Here is a 16,174-nt window from a genome sequence, read left to right as displayed (position 1 = left end):
AGTATTGTCTAAAACTCTAGTTCCAATTATGTTAAGTGCGTGGCTCATAAGAATGTTAGAAAAGAAATTAAAGAAAAGAAAGACTTGAAATAAATGCTTTTTGGTTTAGGATTTGGACCTTTTAGCTAAAATTGTAGAGGTCGACGAAAAAAAAAAGCTGAAATTATAGAGATATGAACAGTTCAATTAATTGGAGGGACCACTGGTACCTAGTTTCTTTGATGAAGATTTCAGCCTCTGCAACATAACAGAGAGATGGACAAAGGAGAGATAAAAGGAGAGAGATGGAAGAAGAGGGGAGAGAGAAATGGTCTAATACAAACCGAGAACAAGAACACTCAGATCAATAGAAGGTGGCCCGCAAAAGAATTATGAGGCTTTGGGTGTGTTTGAGTAATAAAAAAATTTATCGGTACCTAATAATCAATAGACTCTAAAATTTAATAAATATAGCAATACCCTTATTTTATTTTAGAGGAAATTAAAAATTTGGTCCACTGATTTTATATCTAGTACAATTTTGGTCTACGATTTTTTTAAAGTTATGTTTTGGTTCACTAATTGTTCCACTTATTCAATAAAGGTCCAGATTTGTTTTCTCAAATTTGTCTCGCCTTTACCTTATCAAATCTCGGCCAAATTCAGCAAATATATACTTGTTTTGAAGATATGCATCTCATCTTTACAACTATATAAAGATCATTCAAATCAGAGTTCTAAAATTCAAGATAATTGACCCCCAAAGTAGAGTACCCGAAACTACCAATTTTTTCTAGAAAATTTTCAGATTTTTCAAACTTCACCAAACTTCAATTCTCTTTGATTCTAATACTCCAAATTGATTTCTATGACTAAGAAATGATGAAATATAACTTATACTTCAATTATAATTGAAGAAAACACAACCAAAATGATTTAAAATCATAACTTAAAAAAAAATCGTAAACCAAAATTGAACTATGTATAAAATAAGTGGATCAAAATTGAACTTAAAAAAATCTTGAACCAAAATTAAATTAAATATAAAATAAATAGACCAAATTTATAATTTCTTCTTTATTTTATATACGTATTCTTTTGGCTTTTGGGTATTCGAGCCAGTGCTTTAACCCACTTCTCATGTCTCAGCTTTCCTTATCTTCTTTTTGTAATGAATGTATTGATAAAATAATATCTCCATCTCTATCTAGCCATCCTAGTATTACTCCACAAACATGCATTTGTGGCAAAGAATTGTCTTTATAATGGGTGGTATACCATCCATATTTCCTACATTTCGTAGTGGGAATTAACACCCCAATTCGGCTTTCAAACACAGGTTGCGTTGCAACTTGCAAGGCTGAAAAATGTTTTATTCTGTCCTATTCCTTTATTTTAAGCAAATATCTTTCCCTCATTCTGAAACTTTTAATATATATATATATATATGTATGTGCATCTTTGCTCAGGCACCCACGCAAACTTGTATTTTTGTGTTTTTGGAGGAAGATGCAGACCTACGTAAACTTGGTAAGGTTTTAAAGTAATGTACTTATATTTGAAACCCAATGCATGATTTAATTGAGCATAACATGAAACAGCTAGTGGATATGATAGTTATTTAATAAATTAAAAGCCATAGATCACTTTAATTTTAGAATAAAGTGAAATATGTATCTGACTATAGTACCTTAAATCAAATATTAAATATTGATTATTATGCCATGACATTTGCAAATGCATCATTATCATTTGTTAAGAAGAAAAAAAAAACATTCAAAATAAATACATTGTCTTTATATAGAATATAATTGTTATACACTTGAGGAAGTAGGAATTAGGATTGTGTGGGTCAGATTCCAACTGATTAAGTATATTAAGCCAAACATGAGCCAATGACCACAACACGTGCCTGTCAGGATGGCCGAGTGGTCTAAGGCGCCAGACTCAAGTTCTGGTCCTCTAACGAGGGCGTGGGTTCAAATCCCACTTCTGACAATAGTTTTATTACTTTATATGATGATTTTTTTTTTTCTTCTCTTAAGATTTAAGAACAACGATCGAAGAAAACTTTGCATGCATGATACCCTAATCTCTATTCATAGACACCAATATATTTTTAAATTTTAAATTTTAGATACCAACTGATATAATAGTATTTTATTTATTCATTTTTTATCCCACAAATACCTAGAGCCATATTTAAAAGTAGAGGCACATTTCTTTGGTATATACAGTTTGTCGGGTAAACTACGTTTTTAGTTCATGTATTTTGACTTGAAATTATATTTGGTCATCGTGATTTAAATTTGTAAATTTGGTCATTATTTTTTATATTGTTTGCAACCTTATAACAATTTTGAAATTTCGAAAAAAAAAACCCCATATTTTTAATATGTGGATATATAACCTTATCCGTTTGTTTTCAAAAAAAAATTTTGTTGGGCAATTGAAAGATCATAATGCTAAATTTAATTTCAATTTCCATTTTCGTGTTTAGTTGGTAGAGAAATTGAGACTCACAAAATTTTAGGGTTTGAACTTTAAGTTTGAGATTTCATCTTTGAATTCTTGTTTGAAAATCAAATTTAAGGCTACATATATTATTTTCGGTCACCTTTGAGTAAAATTTGTGAGTTTAAATAAGTTATTTCTTTTTATTTGAGAAAACATTTCATGTTAAATGCATAATGTCCTAAGATTGCAAAGGACATAAAACTTAAGGGTAAATTCGCAAAAGTTAAAACTACGAGAACCAAATGTGATTTCGGGTCAAAACAAGAGACCAAAAATATAGTTTATCCACAGTTTGTCTATAGTACAATGTTGAGTATGACAAAATATAACCACATCTTATTGTAGAAAATCTATATATTATTAGTGAAAAAGTGAATTCTCCAAAATTCAAAGACTAAAAATGTATTTGTATGGTAGAACTTTTTTGGCATGTATGCTCAACGCTACCATCAGATGCTCACCCATTAATTTAGTTAGAGCTTAGTTGTTAGTGTTAGTTAACACTCCCAAAAGGTTTATAGCTTACATTTTCTTTGCTTTAGACCATTCATGTAAACACACTCGTACTTATTTTTCGGAAAAAAATTTGAGTGGTCATACCACGTTATTGTAAGATAAAATAAAATTTTTTATTTTTTATTATTTTATGAGTAAATTACAATTTATATCCTGAGGTTTGAAGTGTTCCATAATTTGCACTCTATAGTTTCAATTTGTTTTCAATTTAGTACCTAACGTTTTGATTTACTTACAAGTAACTACTGCCATATACGTCAATTGATGACTTGACAGTTGCAGGTCCTATATTTTTGTTAACCCGTAAGGCCGAATGATCTCTATGCACGTACATTTTCAGTACATCAAGTTTGTTATGAATTTTGGAAGGTCATTCAGAAACCAAAAATTAATATCAAACTGCTGAATCACTACTTATGGGGCAGTCTGGGAGGTCGTTCGGCCTTACAAGTCAATAAAATGTGGGATTCGTAACTGTTACGTCATCAATTAACATCTAATTAGACAGACAGTCAGACAGACGACAATAATAAATAAATCAAAATGTTAGGTATTAAATAAAAAAAAATTAAAACGATAGAGTGTAAGTTGTGAAACTCCCCAAACTTCAGGGGTACAAGTTATAATTTGCTATGATTTTATGGATATTTAACCCACCATATATCAACGTGTTGGTGTAAGATGACCATCTCATCTAAATTTTCTCCGATCTTCTTAGCCTCATTGCGTGTATTGTCAGATGAACTTGACGAGTTTTCACCACCATCAAAATCAATATCATCAAAAATTAAAACTATAAAGAAGTCATTTGCATATAGTTTGTACACTTGTACTTCCATAAACCAGTGTTATCTACAATCGAGCATGCATGGTGTTGTTTATGAGGTGCACAATAGAATATATTAACACTTGATATCATCTAAACCCTTTTTCACTTAAAAAAAAAAATCATTCTTTTCCAAGGGAATCTGTTTACAATTGCTGGGATATATCAATCAAAATCATCATTGTCCAGCCCATCATTAATGAACGTGGAAATTGGAATCGAACAAATTAATTCATCCCACGTGTCACTTCAGAAATATTTTAATATTCTTCTTCGTAAGTCACCGTTGAGGACGCAACACGTGTGGGGCATCTGAAGCAACTTTTCTCGACTGAGTAGTCCACCAATGGCATCACACTATGTGCCGCAAGAACCATTTCCATGGACAAAATTAAAAAACACCCAAAAACAAGGCAAAATCAAACCGCCCCAATTGGTGAATTAGTGGTAGGGTTGCATTGCACCAAGAAAATTAATTGAACAAGAAAATAAAAAAGGGACCAAAAAGTTGGGAAACAAAGATTAATTAAAGAAATCAAATTCCTCTACTTTTTGATGTGAGTGCAATACTGCAATGGCATGTTTAATTATAAAGAAATTGCTTTAGGCACGACTAAATGTGGCAAATTGGGAATGGAATTGATGCATTTTATGCTTTTTCCTTTCCCTATAAATGTCTTATCAAAAACCACCCCTCCAATAAACAGAAAGAGAAAGTAGTTGGTGGCCCTTATCTCTTCCATAGTGACCAGTGCATGAGTAGTGAAATTAAGAATTAATAAAGGCTTTCTAGGCTAGTGGCCACTGGCCACTACATGCATATATAATGCATGCCTTTTATCATAACAAGTATTCAGGAATGAAGACCTTCTGCTCTTGGAAAAGAAACTAACAAAAGAAATGAGCCTTTATTTTGCGTTAAACATGCACCCAGCATTACCATATATTCACCAACTGATATATAAACCAAATGATATATTCCTAGCTAGCTCCCATAGCCGACAGGCCCGACACACCCTTTTCATGTAGGACAAAGTGCCCTAAACAAACAAAATAAGGGTGTGTTAATAGCTTATGCGACCCCCTTTCATAAGGGTGACCCTATTCCACCTGGAAAAATATGCCTGCAATCTCGTGATTACAATTGAATTTTGGGTGTACCTAGTTCTATCCTAATTCTTATCCTATTGGCATTGTACTAGTGTGAATATGTATAGCTGCAGCCACTTTTAACTAATATATATATGTGTGTGTATGCATTCATTGTATCTTTGCTTCTTATGATCTATTAATTTGACGAGAGTTTTAATGGTACTTACAGCCGATATCATATATATATAGTAGAAAATTATATCTTATATGAAATAGTGTATCCTTAAAATTCATTTAAGAGTTAAAAATTGGAAGTATTAAGTATGTGAGGTTTTTTCGGCCAATAACTATTTAGTTTAGTAGATGATATTCAGTTTTTTTTTTTTTTCTTTTTTGTCGAAGAAGGAGGTTTTGAGTTCAAATATTGTCATAAACAATAGTTAATTTAAAAAAAAAAAAAATATGTGAGACTTTTCCTTTCCTTCATTGGTTAGAATTAAATGACTACATTATCTCATATATATATATATGCCTAATTAATATTGCATCGACATTTCAAAAAAAGAAAATTGCATCGACACAAGACTCGTACGTGTTAAAACCGCTCTTGATCGATGTAGACAATACTTCATGTGGTACTGCGAGCATACTCAGTCCAAGATCCAACCATCTAAGAAAACAACAATATATCACTAGTTTGTCAAAGTTTACACTTCTACGTCATTGCTATGGTCATCAGACTTATCATCCAATCATCCATGGATTTTGCCTCTTGTGGTCTTTGGTTCATCAACTTCACTTAATGTCAAGTCTCTTATGTCAATTCCCCCATTAATTTCTTTATTATACTGGCCTCTTTATGTGTCTCATCTTATATGATAGTCATAACACTCTAAAATATTAAATTATACCTAAATAAATTAAATTTGAGACATACGTGCATATTTCAATATAGACACTATTGAGAGAAAGATTCCACATTAAAAAAAATATAATCTTACTTAAATTTGAGTGACACAAACGTGTGCAGAAATCACACATATTTATTTATGTATTGTGTATGTGGTTTTTCATACTTATTTGTGCATTGAGTGACGCCACAATACAGAAATAAGTACGTTTTGTATGTTCTCAAAAGTGTGCGTGAGGGAAAGGTGGCTGGTATTATAGAATAACCCTAATTTGAGAGTTTCTTCTTGCATAATGGGCAATGCATGATTTCTAGAATAAGAACACAACCCATTTGATTATCATTAAGAAAAGGCTAGCTAGCTACATATATAGGATGTCATATCATATCCCTGACTATATTGAAAAGTGAAAAAGTTCATGATATACAAAGGGTGGAGCTATAGCATTGGCGGCCCACCCATGCACTTAACCCTATATAAATACGGCTATATAATGTAGTGTGTGTGTGTAAGCTTTAGGCTTATTCATACCATTGCCCTCTGTAAGATGCACTTTTTTTCACTTTGTCCCCTGAAACTTAAATCCTCTCAGTTTGCCACCTGAACTTCGCAAAGTTGTTGCAAAAGACCCTATACCGTTAACTCTGTCAATTTTTCCGTTAAAATAGCTGACATGGCACTTATATGGCATGAGTGAGACCTTTTTTTAGTTATGTAAGATCCATGTAGACAAGCAAAATTATAAAAAATTGACATGGATCTTATTATTTTTAGTTTAAAAATTATTTTTTTTGTCCACATGGATTTTACATAACTAAAAAAGGGTCTCACTCATGCCATATAGGTGTCACGTCAGCTATTTTAACGGAAAAATTGACAGAGTTAACGGCATAGGGTCTTTTGCAATAACTTTGTGAAGTTCAGGTGGCAAACTGAGAAGATTTAAGTTTCAGGGGACAAAGTAAAAAAAAGTGTATCTTACAGGGGCAATGGTATAAATAAGCCTAAGCTTTATTGACAGACTACCATCACACCATGCCGTGCTGACCAGAAATACTACTACTCTAAAGTCTAAACCTACTATTATAAAAAAACAATCAGATCATGCAACATTCAAAGATGCCAATCGTGTGTCATTCGCAAGGACACACTCACTGCACTGCCGTAATGCCTTTCCAAAGGGGTCCCCTGCATGGTGCCCTGCATATATGCATGGACCACTTTTTATTTATTTTGTTTTATATTTTTTCAATTTTCAGTACTGGCACTGTGGCACATCCACTAATGGACCTACAAGTTCTAGGGCTTTTATTGTAGTGGGGTATGGTACCACATAAAGGGCACAAATGTGGTCATTTATAGGGCAAATATTGTGAGCTACAGGACTCCATTGGAAGTTTGAAAATTTTAAGGGTTTCTCTTTGTCTCTTATGGAGAAGATGATGATGTTTTCAGTTGCTAGCCCTATTTAAGAACCGACCTATCATTTTGGATGTTTTCAATAACCCCCAAAAAAATTCTTGGTTCGGACCCACTTTGTGTAGTTTTATATATAATGACGTCAATCTACAAAACGGTGTGAGGGATAAGAAGTACTGGTACGTCGTGATAGAATTTAGATGAGCCACGCACTTTAACTTTGCCACAAGTGAAAAGCAAAGAGGCAGCCAAAGAGAGAGAACAACTTACATATTTCTAAATATATTTATGGAATGAGGCTTTTATGCAAAACACGTGGATGATAGGGGATGCAAAAAGCACAGAGAGAGAGAGAGAGAGAGAGAGAGAGAGAGAGAGAGAGAGAGAGAGAGAGAGAGAGAGAGAGAGAGAGAGAGAGAGAGAGAGGAAAACTAGGCTTCATGGTAATGCTTCTTTGATCTGAAGTGAAAGGGAAGCAAATAATAGCTACCACTTCTCCAACTTAGTAGTGGGGTTGACATTTGTTTTAGACAATTCGATACATTGTGTTTTGACGCATGCAATTAAATTTTATTTGTGGTTTGACTATGAGGCTAGTTGGGTCTTCAAATAAATTGGTATATTCTTAAGAGTACGTTGAGAGCAATTGTAAATGTCTAAATGAGAGAGCGAGGAAAGAGGGAGGTGGAAATCAACTTTTTCAAACTTTTTGTTGGGATGTGACACATAACATGCATGATAGTTCCTTATTCTTATAAATAAATGAGTTTTAATATGGACCTTTATGTGAGATAATATATTCTTATTTGAACAACCAACTAATGAGAGAGAGAGAGAGAGAAAGAGGAAAGAGGGAGGTGGAAAAGAAGTCCAAGAAGCTATGAACTCTATGGAGTAGAGGAAAAAAAATATACTAAAACATTGTTTGTTTGCAATTGGAGGGTTTTCTAGGGTCAAAGTCCATGATAGAGAAATTACACTAGGCATTATCCTGATGATGATGATGAAGAAGAATTATGATGACCCTAAGAAGCTAGCTATAGTGCATGAGTCAAAGAACAAAACGTTGTCATAAATATATGTGAGTATGTGTGTTCAAAAACGCTAACAATCGGGCATGCACAACTTAGACAATGACATGGATTTGAGCCTTGAACATGCATATCAGTCTTAGTTAATTGTAACACGCAAGCATGCCCCATTGGCAGTAGTGGTGTTCCCACATTGGAAGTTTGAATGGTAGAAGCCAAGGACATAAATATCTATGAATACTATATATACATATGGTCACGGTTCAATAACAAGAGGAATGCACGTACGTTCGATCTCCAATCATCATAATTATGAAAATTACGTACCCTTTTTGTTTGTTTAGTGAACAATATATGGGATTGAGTTGGGCCTCTTGGTGTAGGAATAAATATATTGCAACATTTTTGTAAATACGTGACTAAGATTTAAAGTTAAGTCGAAACAAGTAGAGAAAAACAATTAGAAGATCCAAATCCAGTTATAATTAATAGACAATTGAAGCACACAAAAACAGTACTGCTATCTCTAAAATCAATTTTATCCTCATAAAATCTTCGAATTTAAAGCCTAAAGTCTGGGGATGAGGGCGACGACGAAAATCGAACTCTCACAACAGGTGTTAGAGTGTGTTTTAGCCCTAGAATTATAACTTATAAGCTCCCACTTCTCAAAATTCTTGATTTAATTAGCATAGTTGTGGTCGTTGGTCTCCACAAGACAATTAATAAACCATTTCGTATGGACGCTAAAGATATACTTCAAATAGCAGGTTACTTGGAGTACTTGCTTGAGTACATAACTAAAACAAACTTGGTTGAAATAATTTTGTAGGAAGAGAATTTAATTTACTCAAGCAAGTACACCAAGTAACCTGAAGAAGGGTACGTGGAAGATAAGTTTATCAAAATATGTGTGAATTGTGAAATTAGGGATATTTTTGTCCAAAAAGTCCAAAATAAAAATAACGATGTTCACAGGCCAAGTGGCCGGTTAGTGCACTCGACCTGGTCCAATTAAAAATAGGACAAAGGTTAAGAATTTAGCCCATAGAGCTGGGCTACGCCTGGTAGAATTTTGTGGCCCAATCCAGGCCTGATGCATAGGATTAATCAATATTTAATATAGTAGTATTAAGGACATAGGTTTTTTTAAGTAAGGCCAAATGAGTAACTACATTGAAAAGACATGCACTCAAAATATGGTTAAGCTGGCCCATTTTTAAGTTTTGGTGTTGAGTGCTGAACACTCGTCAAATGTTTGGCTTGAGCGTTTCAACGCTCAAAGCAAAAATTTCGAACGCTTATCTAAAAATATTGTTGATGTCAAAATCTCCACAAAAATGAATCAGCGAACAAAATGATAGATTGGATTCAGAAGATATTGATACCTAAATGAGCAAGTGTTTGATATGTTTGCAAGTAGAAATCCAGAAGATTGCATATATACCTTGGAATGGCTTAAGCTTTCATATGTATATAGCTGTGGAATCTTGAGGTCCAAGTTTCTGTTATTTCATGTCCCTCCCACTCACGCACACTCTTCATTCTATTCAGCAATGCAACTCTTCAATTGTTCATCTTACATTCCTACTAGGCCACTTACATGTTCAATAACCCACCCTTCCATTCTAGCATGCACAGACCATTATCTTAAGAGGTCTATTCTTATTGCCAGCAGGTAATACATGAGATATATATATAGCACTTGGATCAGCAAACTCCAGTGTCAGTTTGGTCCATTAATGACAATATTCCTCATCGCTTCACCAATGACCTTTTTGGTTCTTTGTTTTTTGGACAACCTTGACTAATTAATGATCTTGCACCCTCTGTTTTTTGGGCTACAAAAAGATATTATAACCAAACAACAAAAAACATGCAACACACATATAATTGATAATAATGTTGGAGGCTCTGGATTCCATCACATAATAATTGATAATAATGGACAGAATCAAACGTATACTAGCATATATGCAATTATGCACAGTGATAAAAAATCATTTTATTTTATAGCTAAATATTGCAATGATCATTGTGAATTAGACTACTAGAGTTAGCTAGCTAGCTAGATTGGCAACTGATTGTGCAGTGCTTCTGATATAGTGATAACTAGTTGCTTTAACGCCAAACGATTCTAATGTTCACACTGCCTAACTAGCTAATTCCATGTTTAAAACGGTGCTGAAAACGCAAGTAAAACAAAGGAGCCAAAAAGGGGTGGAAAATGAAAAGACAAGAAAAGAAAAATTGTCTCATTTATAGCCATTGACATAACCCACAAACCTTACTCACACTCACATACTTAACATACACGGCCTGTATTTCTGATTAACCAAGGCTAAGCAGCTATGCTTAAATCTCACTCGCGAATAATGCAGTAGTATTTTCAGAGTTTGTTTAAAACTATTTATATAAAAAGCGTTTTTACTCAATAAGACTTGCTGACAAAATATTTCCTATAAAATTACTTATCATGTATTAGACTAATGTATACGCCTCAGATTAATGCATTGCTTGTTTAGTGATGGCCTTTTCAAATTTTCAATGCCATTTGGCCCATTTTGACGATGTCGAACTTGATTTGGAGTCCCTTGATTGGGACTAATATATATATATACTTTCTGGTTTGAAGAGGTCCTTTATTGACTTGTTCAAGTCTTACAATTATACTTTTGTTTTCGAGTGGAAAAGAGAGTATCTGGGCTAGCTAGTTAACCCTTGATTGGACCACAATAATGCTATACTAAGTTTTACCGATCACTGTATTTCCACATATAGACTACCATATGTGGAATCAATGTTAAAGTCACCATCAAAGACCACATCTTTTAATTTAGTTATTTTTTTGAATTAATCAACCGTATCCCATGAGATTTAAAATAGAACTTCATACGACAAAGGAGACTAAGTGTTACTCAATAAACTAAATAATTACCAATTTAGTCATTTAAATTAAGAGCAAATTATAACTTATACCCGTGAGATTTGGAGTTTTTATAACTTGTACCCTATCGTTTCAATTTTTCAATTTAGTAGTATATTTAGATTTACTTACAATTGATTACTGTTATCTGTCTAATCGTCTAATCATATGTTAATTAATGAAGTGGTAGTTGAGGGTCCCACATTTTTGCCAACCTATAAGGCTAAATGACCTCTTTTCATATGCATTTTCAGTACATCAAGTTTGGAGAAAAACTTACATATCCCTTTATGTGATACCACATGACATCCTCCTCTCTCATTGGCTCACTCTCTTCTCTCACTCTTTTTCTCTCATCTCTCGTATTTATCTCTCTCTTCAAGGGATGCCACATCACTACAACATGGGGATATGGAAGTCGTTCAAACCAAAATCCATATCAAACAGTTGAAGCACTTTCTATGGGGCATTTTAGGAGGTTGTCCGACCTTACATGTAAGCATAAATGTGAGACTTGCAATTGTCACATTATCAATTAACATTTGATTAAGTGGTTAGACAGATGACAATAATCAATTAAAAGTAAATTAAAATGTTAAGTACTAAATTGAAAAAATTGAAATGATATAGTATAGGTTGTGAAATACCCCAAGTCTCAGGAATGTAAGTTATAGTTTGCTCTTAATACAAAAGGAAATACTTGATACACTACATGGATTGTACGTAGTTAGATTTTCCAACATCCTCAAATCAAGAAAAATCAAAGTCATAGATTTCTTGTGTGTTTGTAATTTTGTATGGCAGCTAAATCACCTTCTCAAATAAAATTAACAAAAATCCAAAGCAACAAATCCGTTATTAATTAGTCTCAAATCTGAATAGTAGATGGAGACTGAATAGCAATTATTTAGGAAACTAGTAGATTACTGCGGATAAAGCAGTAAACATCAACACCAAATACATATTGATGTAATAATTACTACATGATTATTAATTTATTATTACTTTCCACACCGTCTCTCACTACTCTCTCCGACATATTGAGGAAAGAAGATACAGCAGGAGCGTAGACCTTGGACCAAGGATGGACACGTGTTGACTCCCCATTGGAGCACAAGCGCGTAGCTTAACATACAAAAATCGACCTTTTCGCTGGTCGCCCAATCAACACGCGACACCGGACCCCCTCCGCTGTAAAAAACCCCCCAAACCCAAACCCGCCTCCGTTGCTGCTGAAAGTGCTTAAGCCGACCTCCGCTTCTGCTCAAAGTGCTTCTTTCTAACCCCAATTTTTTCAAAACCGACATATACATTCCGATCTCACTGAGTCTGCCGCAACAGACCCGAATATGATTTCCATATACAAAGTCCGACCCGGATTTTTTCCCCAAGTTTTTATTTTTTTTTAATTTCATTTTGAAGTTCAATTTTTAAGAAATTTGAAGGGGATTTGAGCTTTTGAATCTGATTGAGGGGAATTTGGGAGGATTTGGATTCGATCATGTAGTGGAAGCTTGAGGGTTTTGGAGATCAATGGCGTCGATCCGGAGAACTCTATCGCCGGCTTTCCGCGACCGGCCGTACGTGAACGGCGGGTCTCCATTTTCGGTACAATCGCCGTCGCAGAAGCTTCTCTCCAGCTCTAAATACTCATCACCTTTGGCCTCGGCGTTTCTCTCCGCCGTCACCGTCCGGCGATTCGTCGCCGGAGTTCTCTTCCAGCGAGCTCCGCGCAAAGGCCAGCAGTGGCGCAGAGGGTTCTACAGGTGCTTGCTCTTCTTCTTCATAGGGTTCTTGCTCGGCCTCTTGCCGTTCGGACACGTGGATGACGATGCCGATATTCGCGCCGGCGGCGGAGGCTTCAACTTCGACATCAAGCCGTCGCACGTCAACGTGCGGTTAGACAACGACGGCGCGGATCGTGTCGCGAAGAGCCGCCGAGAGGATCTCGTGGTGGACGTGAGCCTCGGCGGCGTCGTGGAGGGTGGAGATTTGTCGCCGAGGAAGCAGCTGGTGGTAGTGACGCCCACGTACAACCGCGCACTGCATGCCTATTTCTTGAACAGGCTGGGGCAGCTGCTGAGGCTTGTACCTCGGCCGTTGCTTTGGATTGTGGTGGAGACCAACGGCGCGTCGATGGAAACCGCCGAGATTTTGAGGAAGAGCGGGGTGATGTACAGGCATTTGGTGTGTGGCAACAACTCCACGAGCGCAAAAGACCGAGGCGTGTATCAGCGGAACACGGCAATGGAGCACATTGAGCGGCACAAGCTTGATGCCATTGTTTACTTCGCCGATGACGACAATATATACTCGCTGGAGTTGTTCGAGAACTTGAGAGACATTAGGTATCTTCTAAATTAAGCTTCATTTCACTCATTTTCAAGCACTTGGACTTCTGTTTGTCTTTGTGTTTGCTTCATGTGCTTGTTTTAGAATGATGATTTTCTTGCTTATCTGTTCTGATTTTTCGCTGTAATTACAACTTTAACGATTGGAGCTACTTGGGTCTGCTTCCTTTTACATTTCCTGTACCTCTGTGATCTATTATGCCCAAATTTTATACATAAGAATGCATAGCATTTGTCCAAATTTTATACATAAGAATGCATAGCATTTGTCCAAATTTTTGTAGCATGATTGACTGGTTTCTCAAAGCAAAGCCCTTCACTAAACTGCGTTTGGCTAGAATTTGCATTACTTGATAGATTTACATATTCATATAGCTTCAGACATATTGTTTGACTTAGGTTCTTCACATCTTTAAACAAACATGTATGTTTTACCAATACTACCATCCTTTAAGCAGTAGAGCATATAAAGTTGAGTGCCTTCGGTTTTTTTTTTTTTTTTGGCTTTCAATCATTTGTATAAATTAACTTTTGCCCATGCTAGTGTTCTCTTTTTCTTCTTCCATCCATATTTCGACTTCTTTTACTAAATTCTATCCTTCAGCTGGAGAGATGTGAGTGTAGTTTCATTTATCACAATGTTCTAAATAGGTGAGTACAGAAATCCCACAACTTTCCTCTAAGCCCCCCACCTTGGTGGAAAGATAGATGGAAGATTAAAGAGTTGCCCCTTTGGATCCTTCTTTACAGAAGAGAGTGATACAACCTTAATTACCAATTTGCTTCCATCGCTTCGATAAACTGTCAAATGTTGGTGTTCATGTCCATCCCTTTGTTCATTCTCCAAGTCTACAACTCCAATGTGTTTACAGACTTTCATAATGTCAGCTTCCATCATTATGAATTTTATGCTACCTGCCTACCTTTTCTCTCTGGCTAATTCATGTTTTGACTTGTTTTGAAGTCGTTTTGGAACTTGGCCGGTTGCTATGTTAGCCCAAAGCAAAAACAAGGCCATATTGGAAGGTCCGGTATGCAATGGGAGCCAAGTAATTGGATGGCACACAAACGAGAAAAGCAAGAGACTCCGTAGGTTTCATGTTGATATGTCAGGATTTGCTTTTAATAGCACAATATTGTGGGATCCAAAGAGATGGCGCCGCCCCACTTCAGTTCCAATTCGACAACTAGATACAGTGAAGGAGGGTTTCCAAGTATGAATCTTATAATATCATCTTAAAGTTGCTACATAATTATCAATTTGCAGGTGTCACCGTAACTTCTTGCACTTACACTCTTTTCCCTTTCTATCCCCAGGAGACCACTTTTATAGAACAGTTGGTGGAAGATGAAAGTCAAATGGAAGGTATGCCAGCTGGTTGTTCAAAAGTAATGAATTGGCATCTTCACTTGCAAGCTTCTAGTCTTGCTTATCCCAAAGCTTGGCAGCTTCAGAAGAACCTTGATGTTGTTCTCCCCGTTAACTGATAGAACTCACTAGCCATGCAATTTTGATGCCTATAGCTAGAGAAAGGTATGAAATTGTTTTATTTGTATAAGCACTTTGAACTCTTGTATTTCAAATTTTATGTTAAATATATAGGCCAACCCCTAGAGTTGAAAAAAAAAAAAAAAGTAAAAAAAAAATATTACAGTGTTGCTCACCCTTACACTTTTTCTTACATAATAATAAAAAAAGAAAAACAATTAAAAAGTTTATTGCTCAATTTGGCAGAGGGGAAGTTTTACTCATTTGTTGAGGGAACCTGAAGGCCATTTCTAATATAGTTGTTGTTTTGTGACAAAATAACCTTTAACCTTGTAGAGAAAATGATACAGTCATTTCCTTTTTTTGGTGACAGTTCTTGAATTTCTGGTTGGTGGTTCTCTGCCTCTGAATGGATGATGCTTGAATTTGCTACTATCAATCACTAAGCAGCCCCAGAAGCTCGGCTGGCAATGACAAACAGAAAAAATTTGTGGTTTTTGTTTGTAGAATTTTTTTTTTTTCCTGCATGATATTCTTTTACAGAAACGAAATTTCGTTTTTGTTGTAGAGTTCTGGTGCTTGATTTCAGTTTTCTAAATTGTTTAATATTCAGAACAGTTCGTACCCCAACCCCCAAAAATAGGGTGGGGGGTAAGTTTGTTATGGATACATACTCTATGTGATGTAAGCCTTGTACCAAGATCAAGCAAGGGCAACTTGTCCTAAAATAGTTCACTGTTCACAGTTACAAGTAAGCATTTCTGCTCTTGGCGTTTTCCTATTCTCATTTTGACACCTGAATGCAACTCTAGCATTTTGTCTGTTACTCCATATAGGAACATAATGGTCCATTTTTATCCCTATAGTTTCATTTTGTCCTCATTTTTACTATTCAAGGTGATGGATTAAATCAACCTCCTTCCTTTTTCTGTGAAGAAAATATGATATTATTTGTAATTGAGATGTCAACATACCAACTAACTAGTGGTATTTCTTCCCCAATATTAGAAAAGTACAAGTTCAAATTTTTCCCAAATAAATAAACCAAGATGTGTCTCTCCCTCTGGGCAAGCGGTATCTGTTAGTAATTGTTTTTTTTTTTTTGTCTTTTTGTGTA

At 35.3% G+C, this 16,174-nt stretch overlaps 1 protein-coding gene and 1 non-coding gene across 2 annotated transcripts; both read left to right on the top strand.

Moving 5' to 3' along the window:
• The first annotated feature begins 1,893 nt into the window (after positions 1-1,893).
• On the top strand, positions 1,894-1,977 carry TRNAL-CAA (transfer RNA leucine (anticodon CAA)). The gene has a single exon. It is a non-coding gene; the product is annotated as a tRNA-Leu (tRNA).
• A 10,423-nt stretch (positions 1,978-12,400) lies between these two features.
• Positions 12,401-15,815, top strand: IRX9-L (Nucleotide-diphospho-sugar transferases superfamily protein). Its single transcript, XM_086244224.1, has 4 exons — positions 12,401-13,565; positions 14,533-14,782; positions 14,886-15,102; positions 15,431-15,815. Exons 1-3 carry the CDS (start codon positions 12,751-12,753, stop codon positions 15,054-15,056), a joined length of 1,236 nt encoding a protein of 411 aa, XP_086100350.1. The 5' UTR covers positions 12,401-12,750; the 3' UTR covers positions 15,057-15,102; positions 15,431-15,815.
• The last annotated feature ends 359 nt before the right edge of the window (positions 15,816-16,174 follow it).

The sequence above is a fragment of the Dryas octopetala genome, chromosome 5 (genome assembly GCF_963921425.1).
Source record: "Dryas octopetala chromosome 5, drDryOcto1.1, whole genome shotgun sequence".
Classification (NCBI taxonomy): Eukaryota; Viridiplantae; Streptophyta; class Magnoliopsida; order Rosales; family Rosaceae; genus Dryas; species Dryas octopetala.
The sequence above is the reverse complement of the archived record's forward strand: the minus strand, read 5'-3'. Positions and strand labels throughout refer to the sequence as shown.